This window comes from Rhinoraja longicauda, chromosome 30, assembly GCF_053455715.1.
Source record: "Rhinoraja longicauda isolate Sanriku21f chromosome 30, sRhiLon1.1, whole genome shotgun sequence".
Lineage (NCBI taxonomy): Eukaryota > Metazoa > Chordata > Chondrichthyes > Rajiformes > Arhynchobatidae > Rhinoraja > Rhinoraja longicauda.
The window spans coordinates 14,029,323-14,055,910 of NC_135982.1; the positions used below are offsets into that span (position 1 = coordinate 14,029,323).

The 26,588-nt window shown below is 45.3% G+C and overlaps 1 protein-coding gene across 1 annotated transcript in view; it reads left to right on the forward strand.

Annotated features, from left to right (window-relative positions):
* hspg2 (heparan sulfate proteoglycan 2) overlaps positions 1-26,588 on the forward strand; it is a 389,926-nt gene that overhangs the window by 96,114 nt on the left and 267,224 nt on the right. The window contains exons 2-3 of the mRNA XM_078425384.1: positions 5,816-5,933; positions 8,110-8,190. Of these exons, the coding sequence (XP_078281510.1) occupies positions 5,816-5,933; positions 8,110-8,190 (199 nt within the window). The remainder of the gene's footprint in view (positions 1-5,815; positions 5,934-8,109; positions 8,191-26,588) is intronic.

Consider the following 26,588-nt stretch of genomic DNA (forward strand, 5'->3'; position numbering starts at 1 on the left):
TTCCCCCACCCCCAAAACCCAGCTCCTGCTACACCCAGCCTTGGCCACCCCATGCTCCCACCCCAGCAGCAGCTTTGCATTCAGACTCTGCCCTTGGTACTGTAGGGCTGTGCTTCAGGGTAGGTACCTGCCTGGTATCTGTGTCTTTGGTCTCACCCTCCATCCTTCATTGCTCAGCTTGTTTTCCTGGTTTGCATCAACATCTTTTGCTGGTTCATTCATCATGCTGGCACTTTACCAGACCAACTGACTATTCCACCCAGGGCTCCTTTCTCCATACAAAATGTCAATTTTGCTCCTCCACAATGCATTTTTCTATCTCTGTCTTGCAGGCCACAAGGGAATCTGCTTCTACCGACCGCATCAATAGGCATTACACTCCAGGTTCCAAACATGCGGCGTTTAAAACGACCGGCACACATTAGCTTTATTGGGATAATCAACGGGGAAATAAAAGGTTTGAGCCTCCATCTTCTCCAGCCACGCACCATTCTGTCCACTAGAAAGCTAATGGCATGTTGGCCTTTATTAACAGAGGATTTGAGTTTAGGAGCAAGGAGGTCCTACTGCAGTTGTATAGGGCCCTGGTGAGACCTCACCTGGAGTATTGTGTGCAATTTTGTTCTCCTAAATTGAGGAAGGACGTTGTTGGTATTGAAGGAGTGCAGCGTAGGTTCACCAGGTTAATTCCCAGGATGGCGGGACTGACATATGATGAAAGAATGGGTCAACTGGGTTTGTATTCACTGGTATTTAGGAGGATGAGAGGGGATCTTATAGAAACATATACATTTTTTAAAGGATTGGACAGACTAGATGCAGGAAAAACATTCCTGATGTTGGGGGAGTCCAGAACCAGGGGTCACAGTTTAAGAATAAGGGGTAGGCCATTTAGGACAGAGATGAGGAAACATTTTTTTCACCCAGAGAGTCGTGAATCTGTGGAATTCTCTGCCACAGAAGGCAGTGGAGGCCAATTCACTGGATGTTTTCGAGAGAGAGTTAGATTTAGCTCTTAGGGCTAAAGGAATCAAGGGATATGGGGAAAAGCAGGAACATGGTACTGATTTTGGATGATCAGCCATGATCATATTGAATGGCGGTGCTGGCTCAGAGGGTCGAATGGCCTACTCCTGCATCTATTTATCTATGTTTCGATGTTACACCTGGACTCTAAGTGGTGGGTGACCACCTAGAGTCTAGCTGCGACAATGTTGGGAACCAGTCTGTATTCATTCCAAAAATGAATATTATGAAAGAATAAAGCAGCCTGTCACAGGTCTTGAAGCGGATTCCACGAAAGGAACCCTGGCGGTCTTAAATCTGTCACTATTGCAACTTATATCCCCATTGCAAACCTATTCCTGACCTGACATGATGCTGCCTGAATGTACAACCAACCGACAGCTGTGGGTAGACGATGGCTGGTCAAGGATATGCGGGAAGGGGGACATGAGGAATTGCAGATAAAATGTGTCGGGAGGAACTGCAGATGCTAGTTTAAACCGAAGACAGACGAAGTGTCGTGACCTAAAACGCCACCTATTCCATTTCTCCAGAGATACTGCCTGGCCCGCTGAGTTACAACAGCTTTCTGTTTCTGTCTGAGGAGCTGCAGATACAGGTTTACAAAAAGGGTCTGAAGAAGGGTCCCGATCCGAAACGTCACCTTTCCATGTCCCCAGAGATGCTGCCTGACCCGCTGAATCACTCCAGCACTTTGCATTCTATTCAACTTTCAAGGCGAGCCAGTTTCACAATTTACCCCCACGTTGAAGTAAGGCTGGGTTTTTTTGTTGTGCAGAAGAGTGTGTACAGTTGGCCAGGAATTTGGGATTTTGATCTGATCTGAAATAAGGTGTAGGTGGGGGCATGCATCAAATCTTTCCACAAGCTATTGCAACCAGGTTTCTATTACATTGGTATCTCTGCCAGAGCTATTAACTGTACAATTTGAAAGACTGGTCAGACTTACTAAGAACACAATAGGTCAGAGTCTTAAGATCTCCAGGTAACTAGCTGCAGTCTGTCCCAGGCATTTTGTGTGTAGTTGGCAGTACGTTGCATGAAGTCATTGCCCAAAGTGGGCCGTGCATATTAATATTCGATGAACCTTTTGTAATTTTGTCGGCGAAACAAACATGGCAACTCTTGTGAAATGCCGAGGTGTGGTCTGCTGTAAGATTTTGTTGCATGCAAAACAAAGCATTTCACTGTACATGTGACAATAAAGTATCATTGAGTGGAGTCCGTGGCTGGGCAGATCGTCCATGGCCAACGGAATGACATTTCCAACTTTAATAAACTAGGCCAAACAGAAGATTCTATGTGCTCAATAACTTGGAGCGGGGCCATTCACTGTTTAAGCTCCGTTTCAATCATGAAATGCACATTTTAAGAATTTACCAAAGTTGAAATATAAATTGTCCCTAGTGGGTGTAGGATAGTGTTAATGTACGGGGATCGCTGGGCGGCACGGACTTGGTGGGCCGAAAAGGCCTGTTTCCGGCTGTATATATATGATATGATATGATATGATAATATATTTGTGGATTGCGTCTGTTGTTCTTTTAGTTGCCAATGCCAAATTGTAAACCTCTCTTCTTTTAAATGGGTGTGGATTGTAATAATCTTCCAATTTCTGGGCCACTGATGTAATGGAACACAAAATGCTGGGGTAATTCAGCGGGACAGGTAGGATCTCTGGATAGAAGGAATGGGGTGATGTTTAGGGTCGAAATTCTTCTTCAGACTTGTTGTTCTTTTGAAATCTGAAGAAGTGTCTCGACCCGAAATGTCACTAATTCCTTCTATCCAGAGATGCTGCCTGTCCTGCTGAGTTACTCCAGCATTTTGTGTCTACCTTTGGTTTAAACCAGCATCAGCAGTTTCTACCTACACATGTAAATGAAATACTTGGCTTTTTGATCAGGCTCCAGAATAGTGAGCCTGTAGGATCTCTTCTGGAATCTGGCAGTGCTTGCATTTCAAGCTTTTGTATGTTCTCCCCAACAGGAGAGGGAGAAAAGAGAGAATGATCTGGGTGTGAACACTGTTGCAGGGCTAGTGATCACCCAATTAATCTGGAGATACCATGGTTTTTAAATATATGCTTACTCTTTATTGAAGACAAGCAGCAATCACCTCATACAATTATGTCCTCGTATCACTTCCGCACAGCTCATTTACAGTCAGATATAAAGCTGTGTGGTGAAGCCTCTTGTTCAGAATGCTGCCTGTCCTGCTGAGTTACTCCAGCTTTTTGTGTCTATCTTCGTGCTACTTGACATGCTAAGTGTTTCAAGCATGCATTGTTCGTGCTTTAGATTCTCAACATTCACTGTGCTTTGCCTTCTACTACCCTGCACCCCCCTGCATTTGAAAGCGTTGTCAAAGTCAGAAGCATTCCTTCCATGTCTCAGGCATTGTTTTTCCTCGGGAAGGGGTCTGATTAAGTCCGAGCTCCAGTGTTGAGTCCAGTTTGTGGTTCTGAGGGTAACAGCAGCCAGCAGATGGATCTGACAGCTCACTGCACCTGGTGCACTTGTACTTCAAAGGCCGTCGGAGAAGGCGTGCTGTAACTTTAAACTTTATTTGGACTGGAAAATCTCAGAGGAATAATTTTGAGTCTCCATGTTGAGAAATGTTGCGTGGATTTGCATTTTGCACGTTACGGCGTAGGTTCGGCTGCCTTTGAACACCCTGATCCTGATCCAGGTAGATACTCGACAGTGGAGGATGCAAGGGTTACCTCCACTGGATGAGCAGCCAGGGTCATAGATCATAGAGTGTTGCTGCACGGAACCAGGCCTTCCAGCCCATCGAGTCTATGCTGACCATCAACCACACAAATACATGAATCCTGTTTTATTCTCCCGCCATCCCCAACAACTCCCCCCAGATTCTCTCACCAGTACGTTGAAAGTCCTGAACCATTGAATTAGAGAAATGTGTTTAACTCCCCTTCCCGCCCCCAACAATAGCTTGGACACTTAAATTTGAGTAATCAAAGAAAAGAAAACTGGAATTAAAAATAACAGAAAGCTGGTCTCAGTAACAATAATCATGAAACTATCAAATCTCAGCAGACTCATTATTGGCCTTCAGGGGAGGATGCTGCCATTTTGACCCAAATTGGATTACTGTATTTGGGTGGTTATAAAACAGAAACAGATTCGATGGGCCGAAAGGCCTGTTTCCGTGCTGCAATACCCTATGATCTCCATGACCCACCAGTCTGATCTCCTGCATCAGGGATAATTAGGGAGAGACAAAAGTGATGGCATTGCCAATGATACCCGCATACTGAGAGCGAACACAGAACAGAGTCTAATGCTCAGGCATTAGACTTTGAAGCCTGGCCTCATGAAATGGGCTTCACAAACTAGCAATGCCTGAATTTAAAAAAGTGTATTTTTATAAACAGTATTAAAACCAATGTATTAGGATGGGGCCCACCCGAGGCAACCTTCCGGCAGATTGTGGCAGTTATAGCAACAGAAATTACCTTAATTGAGCCATGGAGTTCTCGGCCACTTGTTTATGTGTTTATACTCTACCCTGAGTGTTGAGGCAAAATGAGGACACAGACAGCCACAAGCAAAAACATGAGTCGCTTTTCCTTTGTCTGCACATTTGAGGTTTGTTTTAGTAGAAGTTTGCATTGCAGCTGTTGCTATGGATGACATTAGAGTGGAGTATTGGAGGATGGTTTAACAGACTGGCCGGGCTTTTCTAAACAGAATGCACATTGATTTGTACCGGCTCGCCATTTTGTTGTGATGGCTAGCGCTTGTAAACAAAATACCACAATGAAAGTCCGTGATGAAGCTGCTGGCATGTTAGAATCTCAAAAATACTAACACTCCAAAGACTTTCAGGTTTGTAGGTTAATTGGCTTCGGTAAGCATTGTAAAATTGTAGAGTGTAGGATGGTGCTAGTGTGCAGTGCAGACTCAGTGGGCCGAAGGGCCTGTTTCCACACTGTATCACTAAACTGAACTAAAAAGGTGCAGCTTTAAAAGCTGGCCATTTGGCCCATCGTGTCCATGCTGGCCCTTTTCCATGGACCTACATTTTGCCTATAACTATGCAGGTTCTTCATTTTGAGGGTTATCCCAGTCCCCAGCTCCCAGCTCCATTTCGGGGAGAGCTTTCCAACTCTTCAACAACATAAGGGAAAGGTTTCTTCGAGTCTCCCCTCTCTCTGTCACTGGTAATTTGCAAGCTGTGACCTCTGGTTGTTGACCCGTTCCCCACAGAGAATTATTGTCTGCTCTTTCATCTTGAAGACCTTTTATTAAGTCACCTCTTAGCTTCCTCAGTTCTGCTTTGAGATGCCCTGGTGTAAATATGACTAGGAATCCACTGCTCAGCCCTTCAAGCCAGCTTGTTGAAAAACTAGCTGTAATTTGTGGGTCGCATTCAATAGCTCAACTACCAGAAAGTAAAATAGCTGACACCATGGGGAACACTTTGAGCCTGTAAATAACGTGACTTCCTGTTGGAGAGAGCTGCCGTTACATCTGTCGCTCGAGTTTATTTCTGTGTACACGGTGCATGATTTAGTGTGATGGTGTCGGAACATAAGGCAGTGTAGGTAGGCCAATTCACTGGATGTTTTCAAGAGAGAGCTTAGCTCTAAGGGCCAAAGGAATCAAGTGATATGGGGAAAAAGCAGCAACAGGGTACTGATTTTGGATGATCAGCCATGATCATATTGAAGGGTCGAAGGGACGAATGGCCAACTACTGCACCTATTTTTCTATGTGTCTATGTTTCTAAAATGGCTTTTTTACCCCCCTTTTGTCTGCAGACTGTGAACGCTTCGAAGGTTTTGGATGAAGTCCCGATTCCAGTGGATTCGGAGCTGGACCTGAGTCACCAGAGGTACCCAGCAGGATCTGATGATGAAGATTTCGGATGGTCTGCTGGTAGGTGAAGAATAGTTAGTGGAAAGAGGGACTGAAACGGCCATTACCACCAGAACGCCTAATTATTCTTGGAGTCTTTTCCATTCCCCACACATGCTGTACTGAAGCCATTTGCTTAGCATAGTGTAGGATACATCGCAGAAACAGGCCCTTTAGCCCACCAAGTCTGCGCCGGCCAGCTACACCTGCACACTAACACCATCCTAATTTACAATTTTTACCAAGCCAATTAGCCTACAAACCTCTGCGTCTTTGGAGTGCGGGAGGAAACCGGAGCGCCCAGAGAAAACCCGCGCGGTCACAGGGAGAACGTACAAACACTGTACAGACAGCACCCCTAGTCAGGATCGAACCCGGGTCTTTGGCGCTGTAAGGCAGCAACTCTACCGCTGCGCCACCGTGCCGCTTCACTGGGCTGAGACTGCATGGTGCTTGTCCATCTTTGGTTAATAGCCACTTCCACAGTTATGAGGGAACTCCTCCGCCATAAGTCATGACACAGTTCGGATTTGTGTCACCTACGGCCTGTACTCTCGGATGAGGGCACTGGGTAGGGAGTAAGCACCAGAGCTCAGGTTGGGCAGCACAGTGGCCTTCCCTGTTGGAAGAAAGTATAGCCACAAAGTCTGCCATCTGCGGAGTGTGTCAGCAGTAACTCTGCGTTGGCTGCCTCTGTGCTGCAATTTTAGATAAAGATGAATGTTTTAGAATAATCCCGGTCAAAATGACAACGTTTCAGGTCGAAGACCCCTTCATCTGAATTGGGAAGGAGAAGGCTGTGGAGGCCAAGTCAATGGATGTTTTTAAGGCAGAGATTGACAGATTCTTAATTAGTACAGGTGTCAGGGGTTACAGGGGGAAGGCAGGAGAATGTGGTTGAGAGGGAAAGATAGATCAGCCATGATTGAATGGCGGAGTAGACTTGATGGGCCGAACGGCCTAATTCTGCTCAGACAGCTTATGAACTTATGGATTAATGTTCTGATGGGTTGAAGAAGTGTTAGGGTTGCCTCTGCTGCCTGCAACTCTTGTGCTGACCAGCAAGGTGGGGATCAGGTCATCCATGTTGAATCTAGTCCCAGCCACTCTTTAAAGCTGCCCCCTTTCCCTCTGCAAAATGGGTTGAGCAGAAACCTATAAGCACAATAACGGGCTTAATCCTCCTTTGAACTGTGTGGATTACTTGTGTGCAATTTGCAAAATGCATTTGAAAATCACTGGGCAAATAATTGACAATTAGTGCAAGAAGTGAACTGAATTTATCTGAGGTGCTCCATGCACCCAAAGTGACAGTCAGAGACCTCAAAAGCCTGTTCCTTTCCCCTGCTTTGTACAGTCATCTCTCGTTAAAAGACATTTGGACAGGTACATGGATAGAAAAAGTTTAGATGGATATGGCCAAACAGGGGCTTGAGGGATTGTAAATGGGGCATCTTGGTCAGCATGGGCAAGATGGATCTGTTCCCGTGCTGTATGACTCTAACACTATCCCTCAATTGTTCATTTCTCATTTAGTGTAGTTTAGAGATAAAGAGCGGAAACAGGCCCTTCGGCCCAGCGATCCCCGTGCATTAACACTATCCTACACGCACTAGGGATAATTTACATTTATACCAAGCCAATTAACCTACAAACCTGTATGCCTTTGGAGTGTGGGAGGAAACCGGAGATCCTGGAAAACCCACACGGTCACAGTGAGAACGTGCAAACTCCATACAGACAGCACCTATGGTCGGGATCGAACCCAGGTCACCAGCCTTGTAAGGCAGCAACTCTACCACTGCCTATTTCCCCTGACCCCATCCACCTATATCCCTCCGTCCGGTTTTACATTTAATTGGTCCATTCCTTATCTGCCATCCTTTTTTCTTAATTACAGCTCCAGCTTTTGCCACTTATTCCGCCCATTTGTCGATCAAGCCATCCCGTCCCCCCCTCTCCTGTATTCACCTATCACTTGCAAGGCTTTGCCCCGCTCCTGTCTCTCTCTCTCTTCAAGCTTTCTCTTCCCTTCTTCAATCAGTCACCCCAAATGTCATCTTTTCCATTGCCTCCACAGCTGCTGCCTGACCCACTGAGTTCCTCCAGTGCTTTGCTTCCGCTCAAGATTCCAGCATCTGCAATTTCTTGCCGTCTCCTGGAATTAATATCTTTGTTTTACTATTCCTTTGCACAGAGGGGAGCACTGATATTGAAGAGGGCAGCACAACAGACATACCCAATGGTGAAATTCTAACTACCCCTGATAAGAAAACAGGTAAGAAATTTGTTGGATGGCCTTGAAGCCCTCAATCGTATGTCCTGCAAAATTGAAGCTGTCAGAACTGAAAAAAAGGTCTTGTTGTGTTTGTATCGCATTAATGTGAACGAAGTGTGGCTTTATAATGAGTCATCTTGTGCTGCTTTATGACGCACAGTTCAATAATGTAGTCCCAGCAGATGGGTCAGTTGCATCTACTGTCTGAGATAGTGTGATTAGAATCAGATTTGGCGATGTCTCCTGTCCAAACCTTGTATTTCGAAATCAAAATCCACATCCATCATCATCTGTTTTATTCCTTAGAATAGGAATGCAGAATGACTTTTTTTTTCTCACATCAAGGGTTCAGATGATGGCTATGAATTGAATTTCCGTTTTGTGGTTTATGTCATCTGAAGATCACGCTGAGATTAGTGCCACGTATTAAATTTGGTGCCTACCCCCATTCCTCTGCGTACATAATAAGCATGTGTTGCATGTAATTGGTGCTTTGTGTGTCCATGCGAAAACATCTTCACCTTGGCCTGAAGTGATTTAATGCTCATTCCTGCAAGGATAAAAAAAGACCCATGGAGACGAGGATTGAGTTGCGTTTCCAGCACCAGGTTGTTAACTCCAGGATGACACCATCGATCCCTGAGCAGCCTTGACCTCCGGGAGCTAAATTTGAGGCATCCCGCAGCCTTGGGGTTAAGAGGGAGAGATAGATCAGCCATGACTTGATGGCTGAATGGCTTCATTCTACTCCTATTCCTTGTGAGCTAACCTTTTCCCTTCTGCCATTGCTTTATATTTCTGATTCCTTCCACCTTTGAAAATACCCCGTGATGTAGGTACACGCCAGGATTTGGATGTACGACTCCACTGTGGCGCAGAGAGAGTGCAGCATCGTCTGTGATGCCATCTTTTAGCTGATGAAATTAGCCCTGGCCTTGTCTTTCTGTAAAAGCATGTATGAAATGGGTTAAAACATCGGCCTATCTGGGAACATCCTTGCCCGAGGTCATCTGTTGCCGTACTGGGTTCTTCTCCGCGTCCAGTCCGTGCCCAATGCAAGTCCCAACCTGAAACGTCCCCTATCTGTGTTCTCCAGAGATACTGTCTTGAGCCGCTGAATTACTCTAACATTTTTTGAGTATCTATGAAATGGGTTAGACACAAAATGCTGGAGTAACTCAGCGGGACAGGCAGCATCTCTGGAGAAAAGGATTGGGTGACGTTTCGGGTCGAGACCCTTCTTCAGACTCTGAAATGGGTTAGTTCTTTCCTGCTTTCATCAGTCAGCATGCATCCCCACTCGATTCACTAAAACTAATTAGTAGACTACCTGTTTTTGGTGATTGAGCTGTGGATAAGGTGGCAACTATTTAAGTTTGATAATACGTTAGCTGCATTGCAGTAAAGGCACACTCGGAACTTGAATGGACTCAGTCTTTCCATTCTTTCTTGCTGGAGATGAGGCAATCAGTGTGGAATCATGTGAGGTCTACGTGTATTCCTTGCTTGATTTCTACTCACAATGGGAGCTCCACATCCCAGCTGATGACGCATGGCCACTCAGCCCATCTCTCCCAATGCAACACTCCCGTGTTTTTCCCTCTGCTGCTTTGATGGCAAAACCTTGATCCACCTTGATTCTAGTTTCTGGAGTTCCTCCTCCAAGCAATCTTTGGGATTCCATTCCTCTGGTCGTTTTTCTCAACAGCCCCATTACCACAGCTTCCCTTCCTCTGAAAGTAGCCTCATTTAAAACCAGGCAGCCCTTTTGATTGAACCCGAGGGAGGGAAGCACGTTGTGCAAGAGAAAGAGAGGAGCCAGCAGGGGAAGGAATGTTGTGTGACGGCAGGCTTCAGTAAGCATCACATACCGTCTCTCTCCCTCTCTCTATTAAATATCAAGTGAGGAGCACTGGGCCTTCGGTGTACACAGGTATCAGTGTTATGTGTGGTGGCTCAGATTCCAACCACAGTAAAAATTCCATGTGTGCAGTAATTCAGGAAGAATGCAATGTGCTCGGTATCATTAAGTTGGGGTTTGGAAGCTGATTGAAATGCTTTTCCTTCATTATGGGGATGTATTTCACCCTGAGCCTTGCGGTTAACGTGGTCATCATATCATCGCTTCCACTCCCAATGCTGGCTGTGTTTGCTGCTCAGGAGGACCGACCAGTTGGTCAATTATTTATTGAGGCATTTAGTTACCCTTTTATGTTGTTTTCTAAAAACCTCTTTAGTTTTAATTTCCATTGGTGTATAAAAATCAAAAAGAGTTTAACATTCAGGGAAGGGAAGAATATGGGAGGCAGAGAAGATAGGTTTAACATAGCATGATGTGTGGCACAGACATTGTGGGCTGAAGGGCCTGTTTCTTAGCTGTACTGCACTATGTTATATGATAACAAGAAGTTAACTAGCTGGATAATCACTTGGGTCACATGAGCTTCACTGTGAGCTGTGCAGGAGGGGGTCTTGGAGTTCAACAAGAACGCCAAGGGCTGTGTTTGAATGTCACCACGATGAAGGTCTGGCAGATAAACGTCACTCGGGTGAAGGACTGGTGTTGACTGTTGCTATGGTGAAGCTCTGGGGTTGAATGTTGCTACGGTGATGGGCTGGGTTGGGTGTTGCTACAGCGAAGGGCTGGGATTGAATGTTGCTTGGACGAATGGCTGGGGTGGAGTGTTACTATGGTGAAGGGTTGGAGTTGATGCCACGGTGGAGGCCTGGGATTGACTGTTGCTAGGGTGAAGGGTTGGAGTGGAGTGTTGCTATGGTGCAGGCCTGGGGTTGACTGTTGGTAGGGTGAAGGGTTGAAGTGGAGTGGGTGAAGGGTTGGAGTTGACTGTTGCTATGGTGAAGGGTTGGAGTTGAGTGTTACTACGGTGAAGGGTTGGAGTGGAGTGTTGCTATGGTGCAGGCCTGGGGTTGACTGTTGCTAGGGTGAAGGGTTGGAGTTGACTGTCACTAGGGTGAAGGGTTGGAGTGGAGTGTTGCTATGGTGCAGGCCTGGGGTTGACTGTTGCTAGGGTGAAGGGTTGGAGTTGACTGTCACTAGGGTGAAGGGTTGGAGTGGAGTGTTGCTAGGGTGAAGGGAGGTTGGAGTTGACTGTTGCTATGGTGAAGGGCCGGGGTGGAGTGTCACTACGGAGAGGGAAAGGGAGTTGAGCATCACTGAGGCACAGGGACGGGAGTTGAGAGTCGCCAGGACAATGGGTTGTGAGTTGCCAGTCAGTTGGAGGAAATGGAGCTGTAGACGCCATTAGAAAAACGAGACCGCTTAGAAGAAAGGCCTCCTTAAATAGTTCACACGAGGGGATTGGGAGAATGACACAACAATATGAATGAGCCATGGGCCCAGGTACCGATCTACGGTAGAGAGCTGGAGGCACTGGATATGAGGTTAGCTTCTGGAAGTAGATCACTATCTAGCAGACAGGAGCAGGAAACATTGAATGACGGTTCTGAAATGGCATCTTGCTATACCAGAGGGTTGTCAAGGCTGCAGCGTTGCTGGAGTGATGTGTCTCAGTTTAAATTTAAAAGTTTTTCATGATAAACATTGTACTGCTGGTGCCTGTTATCCAAGTTTAGACTTGTCAAAATTTGCAGTTATTTCTAACTCAGTTGATATATTTGAACAGCTGGTCAGAGCTACACTGAAATGGTGGATCTGCACAGTGATGTGCAAGATTTGTCCACAAATATCCCTACATTGTTTGGAGGCAGTAACAATAATACTTAAACTTTACTTTCAATATTTTCTGGCCAGCATGCTGGGATTATACCATAAAGGTTACAGGTTAACAGCTGTTGAACTGGAACTCTATTCCACAATGCTGTCTGCAGTCCTCCCAAAATAGAGAATACTTTTAATGGATGAAGATAGACTGTGATTAGCAGACCAGGTCATTTTGTTTGGGGTTTAATGTGCTCAGGAACACCCAAAGCCCAAGGAATCGATGAGTATACCTGAACACGAACCCTCAAGTGGACCTCATGCATGACTTACAATTCAGATGAGGGAAATTGACTGTTTTCTGGATCTAGCTATTCTATTGACAGTAACATTTTCATCGTCCCTGGGATCCTCTGTGTTTCAAAATAATTGTGGCAAGACCTCATTTTGTGAAATGTTTTCATCCCGGACAGGGTATTGAACTTAATTATCGCTTCTTGCTGAACCACTGCTGATGAATGTGTGGATATTTAGCACCAGTCCTTTCACTGTCTAGCCAACTGTGAAAAGGACAAGATGTTGTTCCTATTTCAGTTTGAACTGATTCTCGTTCACTGAATTTCACTGCATTTGTCTTATCCACTGAATTTCCCACATTTGCTGGCCGCCTTTGGCTCCTGTCCTGACAACATCTTTTTGGGTATAAAAAAAAAGGACCCGCTGAGTTACTCCAGCACTTTGTGTCCTTTTGTGTAAACCGGCATCTGCAGTTCCGTGTTTTCTATTTTATTGGATACATATATATAATATAAAATTATTTTTCAGGGATTGGACAAGTTAGATGCAGAAAAAATGTTCCCGACGTTGGGGGAGTCCAGAACCAGGGGTCACAATTTAGGAATAAGGGGTAGACCATTTAGAACTGAGATGAGGAAAGACTTTTTCCACCCAGAGAGTTGTGAATCTGTGGAATTCTCTGCCACAGAAGGCAGTGGAGGCCAATTCACTGGATGTTTTCAAGAGAGCGTTAGATATAGTTCTTAAGGCTAACGGAATCGAGGGACATGGGGAAAAAGCAGATATGGGGTACTAATTTTGGATGATCAGCCATGATCATATTGAATGGCGGTGCTGGCTCGAAGGGCTGAATGGCCTACTCCTGTACCTGTTTTCTATGTTTAAGCTTGAAATCAGATTCCTCCTACTTTATGCTTCCCCTTCTCTTTCCTAGCACATCGATTCTCCTCATTCTTCAACTCCGATCTCTTGTGCATTCTCCACCATGGGCATCCTCTGCAGCTGGCCCTGTTTAGTTTAGTTTAGAGACACACAGCATGGAAACAGGCCCACCGAGTCCACAATGACCATTGGCCACTCGTTCACACGAGTTCCATGTTATCCCACTTTCTCATCGTCTCCCTGCACACCAGGGCCAATTTAGAGAGGCCAATTAACCTGCCAGCTGTCTTTATAAAACTCTATACTCTTGTCTTCAGACATCCACTCTCCCCCCCCAAGCCCTGCAAATATTGTCCTTTCTAATGTTTATTTTATGTCCCTATTGAATTCTGCAGTTGGGTCTGCCTACACTGCCACCTCCAACAGTACACTCCAGACCCAAACTGCCCCCTGCATAAGAAAAGTATTTGTCATTTTTATAGGGGTCTTGTGTAAACGAGGAGTGGTGAGTGCCTGGAACTGGCTGCCAGGGGTGGTGCTGGTGGAAACAGATACGAAGGTGGCATTTGAGTGATTTTTATGTAGGTACATGGACAGGCAGGGAATGGAGGGAGATGGATCACATGCAGGCAGATGGGATTAGTTTAATTTGGCATCATATTTGGCACGAACATTGTGGGTCAAGGGCCTGTTCCTGTGCTGTACATCATTCTTGGTTCTTTTGCCATACGCCCCCTTTTGAAGCCTCTAAGTCTTGGTGGTTCCATCAATGGAAATGGCTTCTTTGTTTATACCTAACGATTATTTGCTTTGGCTCAGTGACAATTATTTATCTGAATATACTTCTGTGAAGATCTTAGGACATGCTCTTCTGATTATTTACTACTTGCTTAAGGAGTCTCTTGGGATAATGAAAGAACACTGAATAAATTCAGTAAATAAAATAGCCAACTTTAGGCTTTTCCAGGAGATATGATGGTTGAAGGAGATCAGCCCTGTGTAACTTGTTGTGTTTGATGTAGTGTTTTGTAGTTTATACAACAATATGTGAGCTGCACTGTAGGCCTGAAATGTAATGCAATCCACTGAAAGAAAACTGGGTGGTACAGCGGAGGAGTTGCTTTTTATTATTGATATTGGTTTATTAGTGTCACATGTTCCGAGATACAGTGGAAAACTTTGTTTTGCAGTTATCCAGGCTCATCACACTATCTATAAGTATGTCAGACAGTGTTAAAGAGAAAATAAACAGTGCAAAGAATATAGTATTACAACTACAGAGAAAGTGCAGATTTTAAAAAGTGCAAAGGTTGCAACAAAGTAGTTTGGACGATTGGGAAATTCATCACTAGCAAATTCATGACTGGTCTGTTCAAGAATCTGATAACAGTGGGGAAGAATTTTGTGCCATCAAACCTGCGAGATCTGTACAAGATAATTTGGATCAAGCATTTGAGAAGAGGAATATTCACAGAATGATTGGATTTTGTATGAAGCCAGGAAACTATCACTGATGTTAACTTCCTTCAAGGTGTTCTGGTGTAATGATTCACAGTGCACTTCGCAAGAAACTTAAACCTTAGGACTGCATTGTTTTAACCTAAGCCCACCTCTGAATCAGTGTGCATCTGGAACAGTCAGTTTATGCATGCCCACCAGTTCCCTGCAGTTTGTTAGAAGGACTCCTGCAGCGGGCAATCTTTCCTCTGCAGAGACGACACCAACAGCAGGTACTGGCTATGTAGTCCTTTAGGTCATCCGGAGATTGCAAAAGGTACCATATGAAAGTAAGCTTGTTCCTGTGATGACTGTTAACGGTGTTGGTAGGGTGGGAGGGTATTGGGTAGGGAAGGCTATAGATTCCATTGTTAATTGTGTAGAATGAAACTGCAGATGCTGGTTTATACCGATATAGGCTGGAATAACTCACCGGATAAGGCAGCATCTCTGGAGATAAAGGATGGGTGATGTTTCCAGAAATGCTGCCTGACCCGCTGAATTACTCCAGCACTTTGTGTCTTATCTTCCGTTGTTAATTGGTTGACAGCAAATTGTGTGTTGGAGGAAGCAGGCTGATTTTACTTGAACAATTTCTCCCACATTATGTCTGCAGTGTGTCTTTAGCATGTGAAAGGTAACAATAATAACTCGATGCCATTAGTCTACGCTTTCACTACAGTATCTCCAGAATGTACAATGGTTCAGCCTGAAGCATTATACAACAGAGCTATGCAGCTATCTTCACAACAGACATTGCATCTCAGCTTTGTGAAGTTGTTTATGGATGCATGGACAAGTCTAGCAAGTTCAACCTCCGATCGCCTCTAGCCTGTGCCCTCTAGTTTTTGGCCACCTCTGCCATGGGAAAAGGTTTCCCACTGTCACCCCTCATAACTTTGTACACATCAATCAGGATCCCCCTCCGTCTCCTCCCCTTCAGGTAAAGCAAGCCTAACCTGTCCAGTCTCCACTCACAGCTGAAATGCCCCACTGCAGGCAACATCCTGGTGAACCTCCTCTGCTCTCTTTCCAGTCTGTATCTGTGAGTGTGACCAAACGTTTTTAAATCCAGGCACCCATCACCTTTTGAGTGTAATTTCTTTGTCCCATTGCCGTGCTCCTCCCTGGAGACATCCTTCACCAAATTAGAAGAGGTCCATGTTAAGATCTACAGGCAATGGAGTGAGTAGCAAGACCTGCCTGCAGCACTTGGTGGGGGACTTGACTTGTGTTTCAGAGAGAGCGAACGATTCCTTCCACAGCGCTTGACTTTATATATCTGAATTTGTGATAGAACAGTTTGAGCTCTTGATCGCAATCTTTATTGAATGAATATTTTGGCGTCTGAGATGGCCTTGGTGGTATCTTTCAAATAAATCTGAAGTAAACATAAACATTTATCAAAAAAGTCTTCTTGAAGATTTAAATGTATGACTTGCAAGGCATAAACTCCTTTTGTTAAACAATTGCTCATTTGACGTGTTTGCAGTATAGACTACGGATAAATCCAACATTGTTAATGGGGCCGCATAACTTGACATGCACTGTGTTGCAAGCAGTTTCTCAGACTGTCCTGGGCTCAAGGCCCATTCCCCTTACATCACCAGAATCATAAAATGCCCCCAAAAGTTATTTCATTGTTTTCAAAAGTATTTTTGGATATGCCCAAACTGTAAATGGAAGCCTTTCATTGTGGAGAATTCATTGATGAGGATGACGTTGTAAGGAATGCTGAGATTATCCTGCTGGTCTCGTAGCCCCGGGCCCTGTTTCTGTGAAGGTGGGCCTGATGCACTCCCCACGTGCAGGTTATTTCATGCATGGTTACCATGGCGCTGTTTGGGGGGGAAAAAAAGGATTTTGGCTCCCAGTCATGAATCTGCTTCCAGTCCATTGTTGTGATCTCTCCCGCCGAGCCTTCATCCTTCCTACTTCTCGGTGGCTTTTCTCAAACACTTTGCACTGTCTCCTGCCAGATTTTAACCAGGTCAGCGTACTGTGGAGTTATGCACCTTCCCATTGACGCTGACTTAGTACAGCGTAGAGAGGAAGGTGGTGAGTTCAAGTCCCGCTCGAGTAGCATTTCAACGCGTTTTCTAGGCAATTCCAGCACAGGACTGAGGGAATAAAGTACCGGTGGGGAAGCTGATTTTTGGATGAGATTTAAACGGAGTCCCTGATTACACACCAGGCGAAAAGATTGCTTGCAACATTCTCATAACCTGGCATGTGTAGGAAGGAACTGCAGATGCTGCTTTACATCGAAGATGGACACAAAATGCTGGAGCAACTCAGTGGGACAGGCAGTATTTCTGGAGAAAAGGAATGGGTGACATTTCGGGGCGAGACCCTTCTTCAGAAGAAGGGTTTTGACCCAAAACATCACCCATTCCTTCTGTCCAGAGATGCTGCTTATCCTGCTGTGTTACTCCAACATTTTGTGTCATAACCTGGCATGCCACCCTCGCGCATTGATTGTGTTATGTCCCATCTAACCACAGTGCTGTCTGTGTCTCCCTCAGACTTAGCTCCCTGTCGGCCATCTTGTGATCCAAACGTGCTTCCCATCTTGACCTTATATCTATCACCTCAGAACTCACAGGTCTGGGGTGCCAGCAAGTCACCATCCCTCCCAATAGGCAGTCTCTCACCGAGCAGCTTGTGCATGATGCGGGTAGGGTTTGTGTTATCCTGCGCACTGTCATGCAGGATAATTACAGGGCAGAGTGCAGCAGGTAAACTTTGGGATGTTTCTGCAACGTCTCAAATGAATCATTCTGCAGGCAATATCCTCGCCCTTTGATGTGATTCATCTGCGCTGAGTGAAACCGGATATTATCAGTTGCCTTTTAAATCTGGAGTATGTTGAGCTAACGTGCACGTGATGCCTTTGAAGTGAACTCTGCCAGCTGTGTTGCTGATAACTGCTTGAGTTAATTGTTGATGTGTTACTATCACCATTTAATTTTATTCATGGTGTTGTATAATTCAGTTTAACATTTTATAGTTGAAAACATTGTCCCAAGTTGTAATTTTGTTCGGAAATAATTGTTTTCCAGAAGCACACAAGCAAATGAATATTTACATTGTGTTGAAACTGCAAAGCACTGATGAACGCTCTGATCTCGCACTATCCCTGCCATGTGCTCCTACCCTGCTTTCTCCTCATTCATGCTCTTCCTCATGTAAAATCCTGAATTTTAAGATTTTGGTGCAACAAAAAAGAGGAGTGCTGATTTTTCTCAAGGTTTTGATGGGGGCTTACACTTCAAGTTAGCGCGTAGCCTTTGGTTGGTTTATTGTCACGTGTACCGTGGTACAGTGAAAGGCTTCTTTGTTGCCTGGTCCCCAGTCAGCAGAAAGACTGTACATGATTACAATCAAGCTGCCCAGAGTGCACAAATATGGGATAAAGGGGATAACGTTTAGTGCAAAATGAAGTCCAGCAAAGTCCGATTTAAAAATAGCCCGAGGGTCTCCAATGAGGTAGACGGTAAGTCAGGACCGCTCTCTAGATGGTGATGGGATGTTTCAGTTGCCTGACAACAGCGGGAAAGAAACTGTCCCTGAATATGGAGGTGTACGTTTTCACACTTCTGTACCTCTTGCCTGATGGGAAAGGGGAGACGAGGGAGTGTCCAGGGTGAGACTTGTTGGTGACCCTTGATTATGTTGGTGGTCTTGCCGAGCGAGGCAGCATGAAGTGCAGATGGAGTCAATGGAGGTGAGGTTAGTTTGTGTGATGGTCTGGGCTGCAACCAGATACACCAGCTACAAGCTTTGTTGATTTGATGCACTGCATCAATATTTAACAAAAGTGGAGCTGTCACACTCAACAACTCTGATGTTCACCTCTGCCCCATCCTCTAGCATTCCTTCAATTTGGGACCTGTGGCTTTATTGTGGTTTCAAAGATCATAGATTATGATATATAGCTTCATAGATCATGTTCAAATTCCACATCATTCCTCAGCCTCATGATAATAGCCATATAAACAGCAACACGCAGGAGCTATCCAGTAATCGGCAATACAATGTAAAATGGGCAAAAGTACATGTGACCTCAATGACTGATAACAGAGCTTCCAGTAACTGGCAGTGTGCCTTGTTGTGATGTTGGCCTTTTAGGTGTTGCCAGACTGATGCACCAGTCACATCAGCTCTGACACTGGGACTGACAACAGCATGGGGTCGCAACATAACAAAGGAGAAATAATTGCCCACGCTCTAGGTTTTGGCGGTTCCGAGCAAGGAAGGCATGTAGTCATATTGAAGGTTCAGTATTTGAGTTCATAAAAAGCCAATGAACTTGGCGAACTGTGGAGGGGAGAAATCAATAAAAATCTTGTTGAATATCTGCAGACTAATTCAGTTTCAGTTTATCGGCAATTTGACATTTTACCTTTGAAACTGTTTCTTGACCCTGCGACTGCAATGTATAAAGCAGAGGTCTCTGTTGCTGTGATTCAGTGTCGCTTACAGACAAACTTAAATTGACCCTTTTAACCCACATCATAGCAGAGATTTCCGAACGATTCAAAAACAAGCAGAATGAACTTTGAATCTGACTTAATTTCATTTCTTTTATGGGCCTGAATTTTTTGCTTGGGTAGGATTCTCACTGGCGGAAGTTACTCCATTTTGGAATTGCAACACTTTGAAGTTTCCAAGGCAGAGGCTTAGATATCAAGGTAAAGGTCGATGATCAGAAGCTGATGTGGCAGACTCCACTCCACATCTCTAACCTAAGCTGATGCAATTTTATTATTTCACAAAGTTCATTTCTCACCTGATCTTCCATTGGCGTCCATAAATTGTCCCGTGTCTGTTGGGCGTGGATGCGAATGCGGATAACGTAGAACTGACGATCGATGGTCAGTGTGGACCCAGGGGGCCGAAGGGCCTGTTTCTTTCAAAGCTGTCTCTTTCAATTCAAAATTCAACCTGACTGGCATACAGGGAGTTTAGAGCCCGGGCTGTCTATTGTGGCTTAACGCCACATGTGAATGGCCTTTGGTTCTCATTCATACTATGAGCCAAATTTAACCGTAGGTTTCTGATAACCTTTTTAAAATTGGACTATTTCTGAACCAACACATTGTGTCCTATTTATTTTCCACATAATCTCACCTGTAGTAGGTGCAAACTATTGGTACAGGTTTATATTATTATCACAGTGAAATATTTTGGTTTTCGTGATTTCCAGGCAAATTAAACCATACATGCGTACAATCACATTGCACATGATTACAACAGGTAGTGCAAATAGTGAAAGGAAATGGAGTGCAGAATATAGTGATAAACGGTATCTTCAACAAAGCACACTTAGCTAGTTTGTGCAAAAGCACACTCGGAAAGCTTGAGTAACTCAGTAGGTCGGGAAGCGCCTTAATAGATCATGGAAAGGCGTTGTTTTGGACTGAAAAAAATCAGAAGAAGGGTCCCGACCCGAAACATTGCCTATCCGTGTTCTCCTGAGCTGCTGCCTTACACCTGTGTGTCTCCTTTTGTAAAACAGCATCTTCCATTGGTTTAGAAAGGTCATAGGCACGTGATATATAGAAATACTGACATTTTGGGTATGGGGGTCAGGCGTTCTGGGCAAGGGATGCTAGCTGACTTTTACGGAGACATTTTGGGATCAAGGTCAGACTGTATTACTGGCTGGACTTGCTGATAAAGCAGGAGGACAGGAAAGCATTGTTGCGATTGGATTAAAGAAATCCATGCGCCGTTTCATAGAACTACCGCTGGAAGAGTAAGTTAAAGCAATTAATCTTGAAAATGCATAGGATCTAAGTACTTCTGAGAGGGATCATTGTACCATCCCCTGGGTTTGTGTTGGACTCACATTCTGAAAAATGTCCTGTGCATTTATAGAGTGATCCAAGCTCCACAGCAGCATTGTGCTGAATTGGTTGGTTTCAATCACGCCTTTGTGTGGGTCTCAAAAGCAGTGAGATATAAATGAACTCCATTGAGGCAGGTTTTTGTTTGTGTTGTCATTAATCTCAATTTTCCAGCTGTCTTGTAATTGCCACTGAGGTTTTGTGAACGCTTAAATAAAGCTGGCTTCCCTGCGAGGAGATTTTGCCACTCAGTAGGAAACCTTTTCACGCTGGAGACCAAAGGTGAGCAATCTGCAAAAGAATTTATCACCTGCTCTATACGTTGCAAGTTCAACCTTTGGAGTTTTAGTTGAATTCGACTGAAAACCACAAGCGAAGGATTTCCTCTCTGCTTGATCGACACAACAACTTGCATTTTATACATAGCCTTGATTAAAAGACCCCAAAACTGCCTCATGATGGAGCTTCCCAGCAGAATCTGATAGTGAGTGAGAGAGAGGGAGAGGGAGAGGGAGGGGGAGGGGGAGGGGGTGGGGGAGGGGAAGGGGGAGGGGGAGGGAGAGGGAGAGGGGGAGGGGGAGGGAGAGGGAGAGGGAGAGGGAGAGGGAGAGGGAGAGGGAGAGGGAGAGGGAGAGGGAGAGGGAGAGGGAGAGGGAGAGGGAGAGGGAGAGGGAGAGTAGGGTGGATGGTGGACGAGAAGGGAGTGAGAGAGAAGGAGAGAGAGAGAGAGAGAGAGAGAAGCACATGGTGATGCACTTGAGCTAAGGCAATGGGCTTTGAATGACCTTGAGTTTAGTGGATACACCAATTAAGTCAAGCCAGAAGTGATTACACCTACAGTTTACTAAGACGTGCAGATTTTTACAGCTAAAGTCTGGTGATTTACGAGGTTGGAAATAGGTTGTCTAGGAGCTGGTAGCCAGAGGCTCATCCCTGGGTCAGTGCAGGGCAGAAGGGCAGGTTAGGAACACATGGGTTTGGTTTCAGACAGTTGCCGAGGAGTGGGGTCAAGTCAGCGGCCAGGTCACTGGGAAATGGAAATCAAAAAACTACATGTCCAGAGAGTTCTGAATAAAGGTTTCTCGACCTGAAATGTTAACTCTCTCTTTCCACGGATGCTGCCTGACCTGCTCAGTATCGCCATCATTTTCTGTTTTTGTTTCATTAACACTTGAGAACAATCTCAGTTTCCAGGATACTGGAGATGATTAAGTTTTTGATTGTTCTATTATAAATGTGAGCCAGTTTCCTGAAAGGGAAATTAATTTTTACAAATCCTGGAAATACCAGTGTTCTGGCATCTCTGTGTGATGTATGTTACCAATCTTCGACACAAAGTGCTGGAGCATCTCTGGAGAACATGGCTCGGTGACAAAATGTGTTGGAAGGATGCTGGTTTCTACTGATGATAGACACAAAATGCTGGGTCACACAGCATCTCTGGAGAAAAAGAATAGGTGACGTGTCGGGACCCATCTTCAGAACAACATTTAAGAAACATTTAGACAGGTACATGGATAGGCCAGGTTTAATAGAATATAGGCCAAATGCAGGCAGGTGGGACTAATGTAGATGGGACATGTGTAGGAAGGAACTGCAGCTGCTGGTATACACTGAAGATAGACACAAAATGCTGGAGTAACTCAGTGGGACAGGCTGCGTATCCCGCTGAGTTCCTCCAGGATTTTGTGTCTATCTGTAGATGGGACATGTTGGTCGGTGTGGGCAAGTTGGGCTGAAGGCCCGTATGATTCCATGACCAATCTTCCTGGTTGTTTCAGGAACTGATACCCCCCCACAATAGACTTGCATTTAAACGGTGTCTCTCGCTATCTCAGGACTTGTTGAAGAGCACTGCAGCTTTGTTTCTGAACTGTAATTATTGTTGCAATCATGCGATCTTAGGAAAGTACTGCGCGAGTGAGGCCATTCGGCCCCTCGTGTCTGAACTTCGTTTTCCAAAGTGAAATCTATGAGGTCCCACTTCCTGGCCTTTCTCCCACTTTGGTGGGGGAGGTGTAGCGAGACAGGGGACATGGAAAACACTTAATTAGACATAGCTAACTTTACAAGACTTTTAAGCATACTAAATATTTAAAAATTGAGACATTTCTGTAAGGCGGTTGGATGAGATAAAGTTTCAAAGTCGGGCTTCCTACACTGTGTGGACGTTTCCTGTTTGACATTGCAGATTTGATTCTGTCCACTAAACAAAAACAGCTGCCTTGGGAATCATCCAAACTTGAAATTTCAAGCAATCTACTACGGGGTATTTGTTAGTAAAGTGAATCTCCAATGATTTTTGCTTGGGGTTAGTTGAATGGTGTGCTGTTTACAGAGCAAAGAATTTTGTTCTGTATTCCAGAGAATGTATCATCATTCTGCTGCTAAATTGGGTCCAAGTTTGAAAACCACAAGGCATAACTTAGTAAACCATGCATTGGAGTTTAAGACAATAACTCCAGATGCTGGTACAAATCGAAGGTATTTATTCACAAAATGCTGGAGTAACTCAGCAGATCAGGCAGCATCTCAGAAGAGAAGGAATGGGTGAAGAAGGGTCTCGACCCGAAACGTCACCCATTCCTTCTCTCCTGAGATGCTGCCTGACCTGCTGAGTTACTCCAGCATTTGTGAATAAATGCATTGGAGTTTGGTAACTGAGCTTTGGCAAAGGCTTTTAATTTTCAAGGTGCATTTTAATACCATTTTGTTTTGCGGTTAGACTGCTTGTGCAATGGCCATGTTATGCAGATATGGGCGGCACTGTAGTGCAACTAGTAGACCTTCTGCATGACCAAAGTTGGATCCTGACCTCTGGTGCTGTCTGCGTGGAGATTAGACATTCTCCCTGTGACCACACAGTCACAGAGACCCACAGAGGCTTGCACCCTTGTAAATTACCCCTCGCCTGTAAGTGAGTGGTGAAATCTGGGGGTAATTTAGGAAAAGTGGAGACACTAAACTGAAGGGGGGGGGGGTTAGTCCCGAAACATCACCACTTCCTTCTCTCCAGTCGCACTGAGTTACTCCAGCATTTTGTGTCTATCTTCGGTGGAATCCACCACCTGCGGTTCCGTCCGACACCAGACATGAGATTAGTGTAAGTAAGTGTGTGCTTGGTAATTGATAGTCACAAAATGCTGGAGTACCTCAGTGGGACAGGCAGCATTTCTGGAGAGAAGGAATGGGTGACGTTTCGGGTCGAGACCCTTCTTCAGACTATGCTTGATGGTTGACCTGTTTCCGACTCTGTGATTCCGTGACTGCTTGAGATCCAAGTTCAATAATGAAAATAAACTTATTGAAGGATTGTGTAGGAAGGAACTGCAGGTGCTGGCTTACACTGAGAATAGATGCAAAAAGCTGCAGCAACTCAGTGGGTCAGGGAGCATCTCTGGAGAAAAGGAATAGGTGACATTCCAGGTCGAGAGTCTGAAAAGGGTCTTGAACCAAAACGTCACCCATTCCTTTTCTCCAGAGATGCTGTCTGACCTGCTGAGTTACTCCAGCATTTTGCGTCTGTTTTACTGAAGCATGCTAGGATTTGATGATAAACCATCTTTCCCAGGGTGAGCACCACAACATCACTGTAGTCAGCAGTGTAATAACAGCTTGAGATGTTTACATAGGCATCGGCTTCCATTCTAAGTGGCAGCCTCCATGGAAATGTACCACAATGCTAAGCTTGGAAACCGGGGATTACATTTTGCTTTCCGTGCTCTAATCCAATAATTACCTAGCCTGGGCATCAGTAAATTTAACTCGATGCATCCAAGAAGAAAGTTTTGTGTTTCACGTTTTGTGCAGCAGGTTAGGACAGATTTCTGGCTTGAATCAGAACACTGGGAATTTACTGCCGTAGGTTTTCCAGTTGGGTTGCGCTGGCTATTGTGAAGTTGGAGCAGGCCAAAGGCCATTCAGCCCCTCAAGCCTGCTTCACCATTCCACAAGAGCGTGACTTAGAGTCCATTTTCTTGCCCCTTCCTTATAGTAATTGATTCCCTTCGCGGGGTTCTCGGTTGCAATGGACGGATCGTCTTGTGCTGTTCGTCAGTTGCTGGCCTCCGTCGGTACGGTTGCCTGGCACCGTCGGTGTGGTTGCCTGGTGCCATCAGTAGGTCACCGAACATCATCAGTGGGTTGGCGCGAGCAGATTGCCTGGTGCTGTCCGAGTGTGGATGAGTAGGCTTGCCCCTCCAGTCTGCAGTCGTGGAAGCTTTCAGTCTGAAGAAAGGTCTCAACCCGAAACAACACCTTTTCCTTTTCGTCAGCGTTGCTGTCTGACCTGCTGAGTTACTCCAGCTTTTTGTGTCTGCCTTTGGTTTAAACCAGCATCTGCAGTTCCCTCCTGCACATGTAGTCCAGTCATGTATAGGTTGCCTTGCCCACACCTGACCTGCATGTATAAAGCTGGAGTAACTCAGCGGGACAGGCAACATCTCTGGAGAGAAGGAATGGGTGGCGTTTCGGGTCGAGACCCTCCCTCAGACTGAGAGTCAGAGAAGAGGGAAACTAGCGATATGGAAGGTGTGAAAATACAGAAAACACAAGATGGTAGCTTCTGAGGGCAAAGATGCCAGTACCTGCAGCGTGTGTATTAGCTGTAGAGGCAGGACGATCTTCCATTGTAGAGCAGCTCATAACACATGCCACATAAGGAGATGTGCAGCAAATGGACTGGTGTTTTTGAAGTGTAGTTAGTGTGATAATGTAGGGAAGCAAACTGCAAATCAGACCATAGAATGGTTCCATTGAAAGCACCAAAGACATTGATGAGGAAGTCAGGCCCACATGTGGGTGTGCTGTAGCCATCTGCTTTGTATCCTTTCACAGTACTGGCTCAGGGGCACTGCCAAGTCTCCTATCATTTTCACAGCCACCACCCTCAAGCTCACCGACTTAGGGTGGGATGGAACTTGCAATCTTCCAATTTCCAGCACGTTGCTTATCTGAGTTCCGAAGGAGTACCCGTTATCCTCGCCTCTGCGACTCGGATAAGCAGTGTGCTGGAAATTGGAAGATTGCTACTTGCCCTCCAACAACAAGGCAGTGAGCACAAAGGGTGGTGCTTGGTGGAACCTGTGACTTTGAGCCACATTATCAGGGTTGTTCCTCGAGTGTTGGGTGCTGTTCCCTGCCTGAATGCGACCGGCCTGCTGATTGTTTGAAAAGAGATTTCCTGAGGTCAAATTCTGGTAGAAATTCTAATAGAAAAAACATTTGGACAAGTTTGGTAGGATAGGTTTAAAGGGATACAAACACAGGCAGGTGGGACTAGTGTCGATGGGCGTCTTGGTCAGCACGGTCAAGTTGGGCCGAAGGGCCGGTTTCCACACTGTATGACTCTGTGACTATAAAGTAAAAGGCTGGGATCTGAGGAGCATTGATATACAGAGAAACCTTAAGGAGCACATTCATAACTCCTCAGAAAGTGGAGACACAGGTGGATAGAATAGTGGAGAAGGCATTTGGCATGTTAGCCCTCATAAGCCAGGGCCCTGAGCAGAAGAGTTAGGAAATCATGTCACAGTTATGCAACATATTGTTAGTTATAAACTATTGTTTATAGTTCTGGTCCAGGGCACCCGGTAAAAAACCTACGTGGTCACTGGATGAAGGACCAATGACCTCACTGTACACTTTTACTATCCTACACACAGGGGACAATTCGCAATATTTATCAATTCCAATTAGCCTACAAACCTGTACGTCATTTGGACTGTGGGAGGAAACAGGAGCACCCAGAGAAAACCCACGCAGTCACAGGGAGAACGTACAAACTCCGTACAGACAGCAGCCGTTGTCAGAATCCAACCCGGGTCTCTGGCAAGGCGGCAACTCTACCGCTGCGCCACCGTGCGGCGGAACATTGTTCCTGCCGTGCCCTCGAGTGGTGGGATGTCTCGTGCTGTTTTGGTGCTGCCCACCCTCTGTGGTTGCTCTGGTCTTTCCCAGCGGTGAGGTTAATCTGCCGGCTACTTTCGGGGACAACCCCGGGGAAAAACAGTGTTTGCTCAGTGATTTGTAGGGAATCCCAAGTCTTGCCAATCTCCTGTCAACCATTCCCAACAGTGAGACCAACGAGAATGCAAACAATTTCCACACTGGTTAAGCAATCTCTTTGTAAGGAAAAAAAAAAAGCGTTGAACTATTGACATGAGAATGAAACCATCTTCCAAATGAAGTTG